The sequence below is a fragment of the Podarcis cretensis genome (genome assembly GCF_951804945.1).
Source record: "Podarcis cretensis genome assembly, chromosome: 16".
Lineage (NCBI taxonomy): Eukaryota > Metazoa > Chordata > Lepidosauria > Squamata > Lacertidae > Podarcis > Podarcis cretensis.
This window is the reverse complement of record NC_137186.1, coordinates 43942388-43956242: the sequence shown is the minus strand read 5'-3', so window position 1 is coordinate 43956242 and position 13855 is coordinate 43942388. Positions and strand designations below refer to the sequence as shown.

General features: G+C 45.6%; 1 protein-coding gene across 1 annotated transcript in view; it reads left to right on the top strand.

Annotated features, from left to right (window-relative positions):
* The window catches only part of SEZ6L (seizure related 6 homolog like), a 188255-nt gene that overhangs the window by 160324 nt on the left and 14076 nt on the right, over nt 1-13855 (top strand). The window contains 1 exon segment of the mRNA XM_079957755.1: nt 13121-13317. Coding sequence (XP_079813881.1) covers nt 13121-13317 — 197 coding nt within the window.

The window sequence follows — 13855 nt, the reverse complement described above, 5'->3', positions numbered from 1 at the left end:
TTATTTTAATCTTTACACAGAGAGGCTATGGACCCCAGCCTCTTGGATAATGGCGTTGTCCCAAGTGAATCTCCACCCCTCCTTCTTTCCCACTTCCTCATTGGTCATCGTCTCCTCTACAGGTGCTGCTATGTGCCTCTGAGCTCTTTGCTCTCCTACTTTTAAGGCTCACAGGGTTCTTGGTGATGGAGGGTCTGGAATGCTTTCTAATGACAGCGTGTCAGAAGGATGTGCATGCTCAGAGAGCCAGTGTGGTGTAGTGGTTAAGAGCGGTAGACTCGTAAAGTGGTGATTTGCCTCTCCGCTCCTCCACATGCAGCTGCTGGGTGACCTTGGGCCAGTCACACTTCTCTGAAGTCTCTCAGCCCCACTCACCTCACAGAGTGTTTGTTGTGGGGGAGAAAGGGAAAGGAGAATGTTAGCCGCTTTGAGACTCCTTAGGGTAGTGATAAAGCGGGATATCAAATCCAAACTCTTCTTCTCTTTCTCTCCCGTGATTTCCCAGTTTTCCCCCCTCATCTGCCTCTGAGCTTCTACCTCCTTCAAACCCCTGTTGTAAATCTACACTGTCCCGCTCTTCCTCTCCCCTGAAAGAGTCAGGATGGGGAGGCGGCCTCCACCACTCCTCCTCTGCCCAGTCCCTGACACAAACTGGCTCTCTATTAAATAAGATCAGCTGATGGGCAGAAGACCAGCCTTCAGGCTCAAGCCGAGATGTCCGGGACAGAGCTGTTGTCTCCCCTGCCCCCTCTTGCCAGGACCCCACTAATGAGTGAGTCCCCTAAGGCATCTGATTCTTCCCCTCCACATATGAAAGCCTCCCTCCACACGTTGAGGGTGGAGAGACAGGGAGATGTCTGGCAATGGAGGATAAAGCAAGGGAGCAGGTCAGGGGAACAGAGAGATGGTTGTGATTAGCCAGTGAAGATCCAGGTGTAGATATCCTCTCAAGCCAGGAAACTGGGAGGCCTTGAGCAAATCTCTGGCTCTCAGTATAGACTTCCCTACAGATGATGATTAAAAAAGGAATTATATGCATGCTGCCGTGATCTTTTGTGGGGGGGTGGCATAGGGGGAAGGGGAGGGACAGGAAGATGAGGCAGTGGACAGCTTTGTTATACACTAGAAACTGATGGAGAAAACAAATGTCTCTGAGCATGCACAAAATGCTGCCGAGTAGCTACAGCAGGCAAATCACATCTGATAATAGGGCAGACAGCATAGATTCCTATGGAGCAGCTCCTTTAGCATCAGTCGCCCTCCTCCCTCCGACTTGCTTGAAGGGATCAGAAAGAAATTCCCTTGGCAAAAGCCGCTTTGCGGTTTAGGCAAGAGCTAGTTCCACAACTTTATTTACCACTTGAGCTCACTGAAGGCTTTGTAAATACCCGCCTTCCATTTATTTAAGCCTGATGCGTCTTTGTCTTGCAATAAATCCACACGCCTCCCATCTAACACCAAGCTGAGATTTCTGACTGCAGCATGGAGGCAAACAGATGGCCTCTGCACCAGGGCAGGGCTGGCAGACCAATGCTGGCACAGCTGCCTCCCTGGCCCAGAAGCAGACTCAGGGTATGGTGGGCAGCTGCCCCCCTCCCCAGGGCACTGAGCAGAAGAGGAGCATCATCATCCCTATACTGATACGAGCATCTACTTAGAAGATCCATAAAAAGCAACTGCACCAAAAGGAATTATTGTGAAAATAAGAAATATTTAGTGGGTGGTGCCCAACGTTGTCCTTGCTCAGGGTACCATATTACCAGAGTCTGGCCCTGCCTGGCCAGTCATTCCTCTTCCTCTGTCTAGGTACAGAGACAGACAAGCAGATATTTTCCTATGCCCACCTAACATTCAACAGAGAGGTAAATGGGTGAGGAAAGGCCCCAACCCCAGCCATGAAGCTCAACCCCTCTCTCTTGGTCTGGCCTACACTGCAGGCTTATTGGGAGGAAGAAATGGGGAAACAATTATGGACACTGCCCTGAAATTCATAGAGGAAGGATGGGATCTAACTATGATTCGAATGTTAAGAAATTAAACATGTAGCAGGAGACCCAATTTATTTGTGTATTTCTGAGCGAAGCTGCCATTTAGGAATATTCATTGGACGGCTGCATTTTATCCTTGGGAATTAGTTGCCAGGGGCCAAAGAGCAGCTGGAGATGAAGGCACCCCAGAGTTGGGAGGACTCCAGATGGGGGCTTAGCATCATAAACAGGTCACATAGTTAATTGCAAAAGAGCTGCCAGCAACTGCATGGGTTGTCTGTCTGTCTGTTTGTTTGTTTGTTTGTTTGTTTGTTTGTTTGTTTTTAATAATGCATTGGATTTGTCATGGATAGGGAAAATCTGGATTATGGGATTGGGGGTAGGGAATGCAGGCTATCCTTTTTATACCAGTGGTGTCATGTGGACACTGCGGAAAAGTTGCGAGTGTGAGCTGCAGGCTTTCCACCTCTGGAAGCAGCACCTGGAGATTTCAAGGGGACCAAAGGGGCTTCCCAGTTCAAGACTGCAGACCTTATGCTTATTTAACATGCAATATAGGGCCCATCCTCTGAACCAGCTGCTGCTTCTGAAGAGTCATAGAATCATAGAATCATAGAATCATAGAGTTGGAAGAGACCACAAGGGCCATCGAATCCAACCCCCTGCCAAGCAGGAAACACCATCAGAGCACTCCTGACATATGGTTGTCAAGCCTCTGCTTAAAGACCTCCAAAGAAGGAGTCTGCAACTGCTACAACAGCCTGGCAACGACATCTAAATGGTGGCTGCCAGCTCCAGTCAGAGGACAGCAGGTCCCCTCGCCCCACCCCTGCAAGGGTGCCCTCTTGCGTTGCACTTCGGGCCAATGACATGCCAGTTGCTGGCTTTGGGGTTTTGGATTTCACAGCTCTGCAGGTCACAAACAGTAGTGGTTGGCAGGTGTGTGGGTAGCAGTAGCACGACCTTTTCTGGCTGACCTGTGATTTGAGAATAAGAAGAGGGCAATTTACATCCACCCTTGAAGGAAACTTGAAGGAAGATCCTACCCACCCTTCCCTCTCCAAATCTTTGGTCAGCCTTCTAATCCAGGGTAGGTCCTTTTCCAGTCTGCAGTGTCTGTTCATCGTATTTGGAGCAGTCCTCAGAATCAGAAGGTTTTTGCTCTCTGTGTGAATCATAGAATCATAGAGTTGGAAGAGACCACAAGGGCCATCGAGTCCAACCCCCTGCCAAGCAGGAAACACCATCAGAGCACTCCTGACATATGGTTGTCAAGCCTCTGCTTAAAGACCTCCAAAGAAGGAGACTCCACCACACTCCTTGGCAGCAAATTCCACGGTCAAACAGCTCTTACTGTCAGGAAGTTCTTCCTAATGTTTAGGTGGAATCTTCTTTCTTGTAGTTTGGATCCATTGCTCCGTGTCCGCTTCTCTGGAGCAGCAGAAAACAACCTTTCTCCCTCCTCTATGTGACATCCTTTTATATATTTGAACATGGCTATCATATCACCCCTTAACCTCCTCTTCTCCAGGCTAAACATGCCCAGCTCCCTTAGCCATTCCTCATAAGGCATCGTTTCCAGGCCTTTGACCATTTTGGTTGCCCTCTTCTGGACATGTTCCAGTGTGAATCCATTAAAATTGTGCTCTCCTCAGCTCTTAGGAGAAAAGAAGGGACTGTGTGTTACCAGGCATAAATGTCACCAGGAAAACAGTCTTTTGACAGGAAGCCATGATTTAATATAAAATGTCAGCTTTCCAGTGGGATTATCCAAGTGGCTTCCAAGAAGAACTTTAATCAAATTCCCAGCTAAGCTGGCACACAGCCAAGGATGAGGAGGGAGCCTCAGCAGCTGTATGGGCTGAGGCAAGGAGTGGGGGCAGATCTGAGCAAGGCAGAATTCCATGCAAGGGAGACAGAATCATAGACTTGTAGAGTTGGAAGGTACCCCAAATGTCATCTAGTTCAGCCCCCTGAAATTCAGGAATCACAGCTAAAGAGTCTCTGACAGATGCCCACCCAATGAGGAAGCTTCCAAGGGAGCCTGTTCCACAGTCGAGCACCTCTTACCACCAGAATGTTATTCCTAATGTTGCATCAGAACATCCTTTCTTATCATATGAATCCATTGGTTCCAGTTTTCCCTTCTGGAACAGCAGAAAACAGGCTTGATCCATCTTCCATGTGGCAGCCCTTGGGATATTTTGAGATCTTCACAACAGGAGACTTCCAAGTGCTCTCTCTCCTGTTGTGGACCAGCACGGTTTGGTGCAATTTACATCTTAGACCAAGGGTAGCCAACATGGTGCTCTCCAAATGTTCTTGGGATTCCTATTCTAATCAGCCCAGTGGCACCAGGGATTATGGGAGTTGTAATCCAGCAACATCTGGAGGGCACCCCTTTGCCTACCCATGTCTTAGATGGTGCTAGCCCTTCCCATTGCTCCCTCCAGGGGACTTTTTATTGCAGCTTCTGCATCTCTCCTTCACCCATCTCCTGCCACCAGCATCAGGACCTTAAAATTATTAAACAGAACTGAGAACCCCGTGGTGTTCTGGAAGTCACAATTTAGTGTGCAGACATTAGCAGATGGTGATAACTGTCAATGCTTTGGGCTGCTGATGATTCCTACTCATAAAGACACAAGAACATGGCGGGGCACTTTTCTGGCTGGCTGGCAGATTGGTGTTTCTCCTTGACTCCACCTGCCCCCACGCCCAAATATTTGCCATCAATTCTGAGTTGAAGGGGAAAGTTTGAATTTACTGAAGAGCAGCACCCTCTGCTGGCCAATAGAAGCTCTGCTACTGTGTTGAATTTAGAAGTGAGACCAGTGAGGGGTTACCAGTTTCTGATATTGTCCCCTGTCCGCTTGCCATGCAGAGATTCACTGATCTTCATGCCATGAGCTTTGCCTGCCGCTCCTGTTCTTTCTTCTTCTTTTTTGCTGTTCTTTTTTATTGGTTTCTTTAGACATACGTTCATCATACCACATTGTAACAACTTGATTTTCCTGTAAATTAAATATATGTTTTTAAGACATTTGTTGTTTAGTCGTTTAGTCATGTCCAACTCTTCGTGACCCCATGGACCAGAGCACGCCAGGCACTTCTGTCTTCCACTGCCTTCTGCAGTTTAGTCAAACTCATGCTGATAGCTTCGAGAACACCATCCAACCATCTCGTCCTCTGTCGTCCCCTTCTCCTTGTGCCCTCAATCTTTCCCAACATCAGGGTCTTTTCCAGGGAGTCTTCTCTTCTCATGAGGTGGCCAAAGTATTGGAGCCTCAGCTTCACGATCTGTCCTTCCAGTGAGCACTCAGGGCTGATTTCCTTTTTTATTTATTTTTAATAATATTTATTAAAGTTTCAGAAAAAGTTACAAGAAGAAAAGAAGAAAAAAGGGGGGGAGAAAAGAAAAAAGAAGCAAAAAAATACTGTAATGAATGTATGGGGTTGCTCATGCGTAAGTTGCCACCACGCCTGGCTAGGTAGCCTGGTTAAACCTTTCCTGACTGGACAGCCCTTCACTTCGTGGCTGTTCAGTCGCTAGCAGAATCCGTCAGTGGGCGTATCTTAAACTTCTTCCAGCACAAAAGCTCTTTGACGCCAAGTCTACGCCTACTTTCCCAGCGCAGAATTCTTCTGCGCAGGGTGGGTGTGGGCAGAGGAGGACCTGTGCTCTCCCTGCTGGTCTCCAGCAAAGAGTCCTGGAGACCCCTCTCCGATTCCCCCAACCGCCCCCCTTTATCCCTGGTGTTACGCTGATTTCCCTCCCCAGCCGATGAGTTCCCTCTCTCCCTGCTTGGCCCTTCTCCGGCATCGCTTGGGAGCCCTGCCTCCACTTCTGGCTCCGATGTCAGTTCCCTGACAAATACAAAATACAAAAAAGTAAAGACAATTAAAAACAAATCAACCTTTCCATGTCTTGACTTTCATTTACTTGTTTCCCTGACCTCCTCGCACCTCCCTTTTTTGTATTCTAGTTCAATTAGTTGTTTCAGCAAATCCTTTCCATTTTTACTTTTATCTTAATAATTTATCTTGATATATTATAACTTTACATTCTCACCTGTTAACAATCCATCTTTAAATACTCCTTTATAACATTACTGCTAAAACCACATAACCTCATTCCAACATCCTTCTAACATTCCTTAATTTTACAATATTTTTGTAAATAGTCTTTAAATTTCTTCCAGTCTTCTTCTACCGACTCTTCTCCCAGGTCTCGGATTCTTCCAGTCATTTCCGCCAGCTCCATGTAATCCATCACCTTCATCTGCCATTCTTCCCGGGTGGGTAGATCTTGTGTCTTCCAATACTTTGCGATGAGTATTCTTGCTGCTGTTGTGGCATACATAAAAAAAGTTCTATCCTTCTTTAACACCAATTGGCTGACCATGTCCAGGAGAAAGGCCTCTGGTTTCTTCAGGAAGGTATATTTAAATACCTTTTTCATTTCATTATAGTTCATCTCCCAGAAAGCCTTAATCCTTGGGCACGTCCACCAAAGCGCTAATCCGCTAAGCCGCTAATAGGGTTGCTTCGCAAGACGAAAAAACCGCAAGACGAAGAGACTCGCGGAACGGATTCTTTTCGTCTTGCGAGGCACCACTGTAGGTCTTTATATCTTATCCAAACATTAAACAATGCTTTCCTAACAATATGGTTTTTAAATGCTTTATGTGCCTTGACCTTGTCATACCACAGATATGCATGCCACCCAAATACATTATTGAAACCTTCCAAGTCCAAGATATCTGTGTTTTCAAGAAGCAGCCATTCTCTCAGCCAGCAAAATGCGGCTGATTCATAATAAAGTTTAAGGTCTGGCAGGGCAAATCCACCTCTTTCTTTTGCATCCGTTAGTATTTTAAATTTTATTCTGGGCTTCTTGCCCTGCCAGACAAATCAAGAAATATCTCTCTGCCACTTCTTGAAGCAATCCATTTTGTCCAAAATTTGCAGTGTTTGAAACAAAAACAACATTTTTGGCAATACATTCATTTTTATCGCAGCAATACGGCCTAGCAATGAAAGCTTCAAATTTGACCATATTTCTAAATCTTTTTTCACTTCCGTTAAAAAAAAGTATCCTTAAATAGATTTGCATTCTTAGCTGTCATATTAACCCCCAAATATTTCACTTTCTTGACCAATGTTAAACCTGTCTCCTTCTGAAACCTCTCTCTCTCAATCACTGTTAGATTTTTCTCTAAAACCTTAGTTTTTAACTTATTCAACTTAAATCCTGCAACCTGACCAAATTCCTGAATCAGTTCCAATACTCTTTTAGTGCTAGATTCTGGCTCCTGTAATGTCAATACGAAGTCATCTGCAAATGCTTTCAATTTGTACTGTTTGGCTCCGACTTGTATACCCTTAACCAATTGGTCCCTTCTAATCATATTTAAAAGGACCTCCAGGACCGATATAAAAAGCAATGGGGAGATTGGGCAACCTTGTCATGTCCCTTTCTCTATCTTAAATTCCTCCATCACTACATTATTAACAATTAGTTTAGCCTTTTGTTCAGAATATATTGCACCTATACCATTAACAAAACTTTGACCAACCCCCATCCCCTGTAAGTTCTTCTTCATAAAGCTCCAAGAGAGATTGTCAACAGCTTTCTCCGCGTCCACAAATATCAAAACTGCCTTAATATTAATATTCACTTGTATTTTTTTCTAAAATGTTAATTATATTTCTCGTATTATCAGATAAGTGTCTACCCGGGAGAAAGCCTGCTTGATCTAGGGCTGATTTCCTTAAGAATGGATCGGTTTGATCTTCTTGCAGTCCATGGGACTCTCAAGAGTCTCCTCCAGCACCATAATTCAAAAGCATCAATTCTTCAACGATCAGCCTTCTTTATGGTCCAGCTCTCACTTCCATACATCACTACCGGGAAAACCATAGCTTTTACTATACGGACCTTTGTTGGCAAAGTGATGTCTCTACTTTTTAAGATGCTGTCTAGGTTTGTCATTGCTTTTCTCCCCAGAAGCAGGCGTCTTTTAATTTCGTGGCTGCTGTCACCATCTGCAGTGATCATGGAGCCCAAGAAAGTAAAATCTCTCACTGCCTCCATTTCTTCCCCTTCTATTTGCCAGGAGGTGATGGGCCCAGTGGCCATGACCTTCGTTTTTTGATGTTGAGCTTCAGACCATATTTTGCGCTCTCCTCTCTCACCTTCATTAAGAGCTTCTTTAACTCCTCCTCACTTTCTGCCATCATGATTGTGTCATCAGCATATCTGAGGTTGTTGATATTTCTTCCGGCAATCTTAATTCCAGCTAGGGATTCATCCAGCCCAGCCTTTTGCATGATGAATTCTGCATATAAGTTAAATAAGCAGGGAAACAATATACAGCCTTGCCGTACTCCTTTCCCAATTTTGAACCAATCAGTTGTTCCATATCCAGTTCTAACTGTAGATTCTTGTCCCACATAGAGATTTCTCAGGAGACAGATGAGGTGATCAGGCACTCCCATTTCTTTAAGAACTTGCCATAGTTTGCTGTGGTCGACACAGTCAAAGGCTTTTGCATAGTCAATGAAGCAGAAGTAGATGTCTTTCTGGAACTCTCTAGCTTTCTCCATAATCCAGCGCATGTTTGCAATTTGGTCTCTGGTTCCTCTGCCTCTTCTAAATCCAGCTTGCACTTCTGGGAGTTCTCAGTCGACATACTGCTTAAGCCTTCCTTCTAGAATTTTAAGCATAACCTTGCTAGCGTGTAAAATTAGTGCAATTGTGCGGTAGTTGGAGCATTCTTTGGCACTGCCCTTCTTTGGGATTGGGATGTAGACTGATCTTTTCCAATCCTCTGGCCACTGCTGAGTTTTCCAAACTTGCTGGCATACTGACTGTAGCACCTTAACAACCTCATCTTTTAAAATTTTAAATAGTTCAGCTGGAATACCATCACTTCCACTAGCCTTGTTATTTGCAGTGCTTTCTAAGGCCCATTTGACTTCACTCTCCAGGATGTCTGGCTCAAGGTCAGCAACCACACTATCTGGGGTGTACGAGACATCCATATCTTTCTGGTATAATTCCTCTGTGTATTCTTGCCACCTCTTCTTGATGTCTTCTGCTTCTGTTAGGTCCTTACCACTTTTGTCTTTTATTATGGTAATCTTTGTACAAAATGTTCCTTTCATATCTCCAATTTTCTTGAACAGATCTCTGGTTCTTCCCATTCTGCTGTTTTCCTCTATCTCTTTGCATTGCTCATTTAAGAAGGCCTTCTTGTCTCTCCTTGCTATTTTTTGGAAATCTGCATTCAATTTCCTGTATCTTTCACTATCTCCCTTGCATTTTGCTTGCTTTCTCTCCCCCGCTATTTGTAAGGCCTCATTGGACAGCCACTTTGCTTTCTTGCATTTCCTTTTCATTGGGATGGTTTTAGTTGCTGCCTCCTGTATAATGTTGTGAGCCTCCAGCCATAGTTCTTCAGGCACTCTGTCCACCAAATCTAAATCCTTGAACCTGTTCCTCACTTCCACTGTGTATTCATAAGGGATTTGATTTAGATTGTATCTTACCGGCCCAGTGGTTTTTCCTACTTTCTTCAGTTTAAGCTGGAATTTTGCTATAAGAAGCTGATGATCTGAACCACAGTCCGCTCCAGGTCTTGTTTTTGCTGACTGTATAGAGCTTCTCCATCTTTGGCTGCAGAGAATATAATCAATCTGATTTCGATGCTGCCCATCTGGTGATGTCCATGTGTAGAGTCGTCTCTTGTGTTGTTGGAAAAGCGTGTTTGTGATGACCAGCTTGTTCTCTTGACAGAAATCTATTAGCCTTTGCCCTGCTTCATTTTGATCTCTAAGGCAAGACTTGCCAGTTGTTCCTTTTATCTCTTGATTCCCTACTTTAGCATTCCAATCCCCTATAATGAGAAGAACATCCTTCTTTGGTGTCACTTCTATAAGGTGTTGTAAGTCTTCATAGAATTGCTCAATTTCAGTTTCTTCAGCACCAGTAGTTGGTGCATAAACTTGGATTACTGTGATGTTAAAAGGTCTGCCTTGGATTCGTATCAAGATCATTCTATCATTTTTGAGACTGCATCCCAGTACAGTTTTTGCCACTCTTTTGTTGACTATGAAGGCCACTCCATTTCTTTTATGGGTTTCTTGTCCACAGTAGTAGATATGATGGTCATCCGAACTGAATTCACCCATTCCCGTCCATTTTAGTTCACTGATGCCCAGGATGTCAATATTTATTCTTGCCATCTCATTTTTGACCACATCCAACTTACCAAGGTTCATGGTTCTTACATTCCAGGTTCCTATGCAATATTTTTCTTTACAGCATTGGACTTTCCTTTCGCTTCCAGGCATATCCGCAACTGAGCATCCTTTCGTCTTTGGCCCAGCCGCTTCATCAGCTCTGAATCTACTTGTACTTGTCCTCCGCTCTTCCTCAGTAGCATGTTGGACGCCTTCCGACCTGAGGGGCTCATCTTCCAGCGTCATAACTTTTTGGTGCTTGTTGTCTATGTCCATGGAGTTTTCTTGGCAGGGATACTGGAGTGGCTTGCCGGTTCCTCCTCCAGGTGGATCACGTTTGTTCAAAACTCTCCACTATGACCTGTTCATCATGGGTGGCCCTGCACGGCATAGCTCATAGCTTCTCTGAGTTATTCAAGCCCCTTCGCCGTGGCAAGGCAGTGATCCATGAAGGGGATGGATCCATGAAGTTTAAAACATAGTACAAGAATAAAACAACAGAATACATATTTATTTATTTGAGATTTGTAATCCATTTGCATTTGACTTCTTTTAAAGGCACAGGAACATCCGAGTTTTATTTTCCCATGCCCTTGGGGAACGGTCTTGCTTTGCATTTTGGATTTCATCACTTTGCAAGTCATGCCTACTTGGCTTGGTTCTTCCCTGCTTGTCTACCACTAAGGCAAACTAGCTCAGGGGGCCAAGGGGGCTCATAAAAGCAACTTCTCCTAGTGATCTGGATGTGCATCCCACTTCTGCCTCTGATCGAAACAGGTCTGGGCAAACTTTTGAGTTGTTCTGGGAAACTGCAGCACTTGATTTCCGGGCTTCTTGTACAGCAGGGCTCAACCTTGACATCTGCTTTCCAGTGTCAACATACAAAGTACTGGCAGTTTCTAGCATTGCCCAGGAACTCTAAGAAAACCAAAATTTTAAAAACAGTGCAGTTTTAAAATATTCCGTCCACCACCTTGTTTGAAAATGGCATCCAGACATAAACAGCAGCCTGCTAAGAGCAGCAGAAGAGCCTGTTGGATCTCGATCATCATCTTCCCAACCAGTTTCCCACAGGAATCCTGCAAGAAGGACCCCAGAGCAACAGCAGTGCTCCCCCCACCCCACGCTACTTGCACATTCAGAGGCACATTCTGAACCGTTAAGGCAGAACATAGCTATTGTGACTAGTAGCCACTGACAGCCTTAGGCACATTAATTTCTCTAATCCTCCTTTAAAGCCATCCAAGTTGGTGGCCTTCACTACTGCTTGTGGGACCCAGCTGCCCCAAGTCCACACTCAGGGCAATCCAAAAAGGAATTCCATAGTAAAAACACAGGGGCAACTCAAAAGCAAAGTCCAGAAACAGTCTAAGGTCAAGACAGAGAAAACCCCTGTTCTGACAAGTTTGTTCCACCATCCTGGGTCCAAATGGAGTTCAATTGTTTCGAAAAATAGAAGAAAATCTGCTCCTTCATCTGAAATTTGATTACAGTATCTTAAGATGCCTAAATCATAGAACTGTAGAGTTGTAAGGGACCACAAGAGTCATCTAGTCGAACCCCCTGCAACTCAGGAATCTTTTTGCCCAGCTTGGGGCTTGAACCTGCATCCCTCGGATGGTGGTGGTGGTGGTGGTTTTTATTAATTTCTATTATTTATAAGCCACCCATCTGACAGGGTTGCCCCAGCCACTCTTGGCAGCTCCCAACAAAAAATAGTAAAAACACAGTTACAACATCAAACACTATAAGAGTTTCATGCTCTATCAACTGAGCTACGCAGATCAAGCAAGCACACAGACAACAAGATTAGATTTCTTCTCCACCTCTCCATTTTGAGGTCCCTGAGTGGGTAACAACAACTCAAAAATACAATATTAAAACTAGTTAAGACCAATTATGATCAAAAGTGTCCAGTTCTGGGCACCACAGTTCAAGAAGGACACTGACAAACTGGAACGTGTCCAGAGGAGGGCAACCAAAATGGTCAAAGGCCTGGAAACGATGCCTTATGAGGAACGGCTAAGGGAGCTGGGCATGTTTAGCCTGGAGAAGAGGAGGTTAAGGGGTGATATGATAGCCATGTTCAAATATGTAAAAGGATGTCACATAGAGGAGGGAGAAAGGTTGTTTTCTGCTGCTCCAGAGAAGCGGACACGGAGCAATGGTTCCAAACTACAAGAAAGAAGATTCCACCTAAACATGAGGAAGAACTTCCTGACAGTAAGAGCTGTTTGACAGTGGAATTTGCTGCCAAGGAGTGTGGTGGAGTCTCCTTCTTTGGAGGTCTTTAAGCAGAGGCTTGACAACCATATGTCAGGAGTGCTCTGATGGTGTTTCCTGCTTGGCAGGGGGTTGGACTTGATGGCCCTTGTGGTCTCTTCCAAGTCTATGATTCTATAAGAATAGGGCATGTTCCAAAATATACCTCTAGATGAGCCTTTGGTCTGATCCAGAAGGGCTGAGTAACAGCAAAGGAGAGCTACTTCCTTCATGCTCAGCCTGCGCACTTCCTGAAAGCACTGGACTGCCCTATGTGGGAAGCAGGATGCTGGGCCAGAGAGGCTTTGAGCCTGATCCTGCACGGCTCCTTTGGTGTTCTTGCTGTTGCTGAGACACATTCACCACAGGGACGTCTAGCAGCCACTCCTCCTGCTCCTTCCTATGGCAGCAGATCATGGAGTTTCCAAGTTCAGAGGCAATATACCATTGAATATTGGTTTATCAGAGGCAAATGCTTGATGTCCTGCTTTGTGGGCAGCCTGGAGGAAGCTTCTTGGCCACTGTGGGAAGGAGGTTGGAGCCCAGACCAGATGATCCAGAAGGACTCCTCTCACAGTGACCCTCTCTTTCTCTGCCTGCCCATTCCCCGTCCCCCGGCACAGTCTGAACCTGAGCAACAGCGATATCCTCACTGTCTATGATGGAGACGACGTCAGCACCCACATCTTGGGACACTACCTGGGCAGCAGTGGGCCTCAGAAACTCTACTCCTCCACGCCAGACTTGACCATCCAATTCCACTCGGACCCGGCTGGGCTCATCTTTGGAAAAGGGCAGGGATTTATCATGAACTACATTGGTGGGTGCCTGGAAGAGTGCCTAGAGGCCTTGCCACCTCCTGGCCTGGAAAGGGCAAAGCTGGGGGAGGGGCTGACTGCGCAAGATGCAGAGGCTCACTGGAGATGGGTGAGGAGCCCATGACCCACCAGGCTTTCTTGGAGTTAAACTCCCATCAGCCTTAGCAGCCAGAGAGGGAGCTGGGAGTTGCATTTCGGCAACATTGGAAGGGCGACAGCTCCCTGCTCCCCACTCTGTAACCTTTAAGAACTAGCAGTTGCAGCTGTTCAAGCTCCAGCCAAGAGGGACTTGAAATGTGTTTGGGGGCAGCTCCCTCCATTTGTCCTTTAACTGGGGAGGAGAGAGAGAAAGAGAGGCTTCCTGGGGTGCCTGGTTGGGGGGTGGCAGAGCAGTTTCTCTGAGCACAGAATGCCCACTCCCTGCATCTCTATGGGAGAGGATCAGGAAGAGCCCATGAGGAAAGGGACCTCTCTGTGACTGAAACCCCTTCATACCCTCCATTTAAAGTGCCACAATAACACTTTAAACAGCCATGGCTT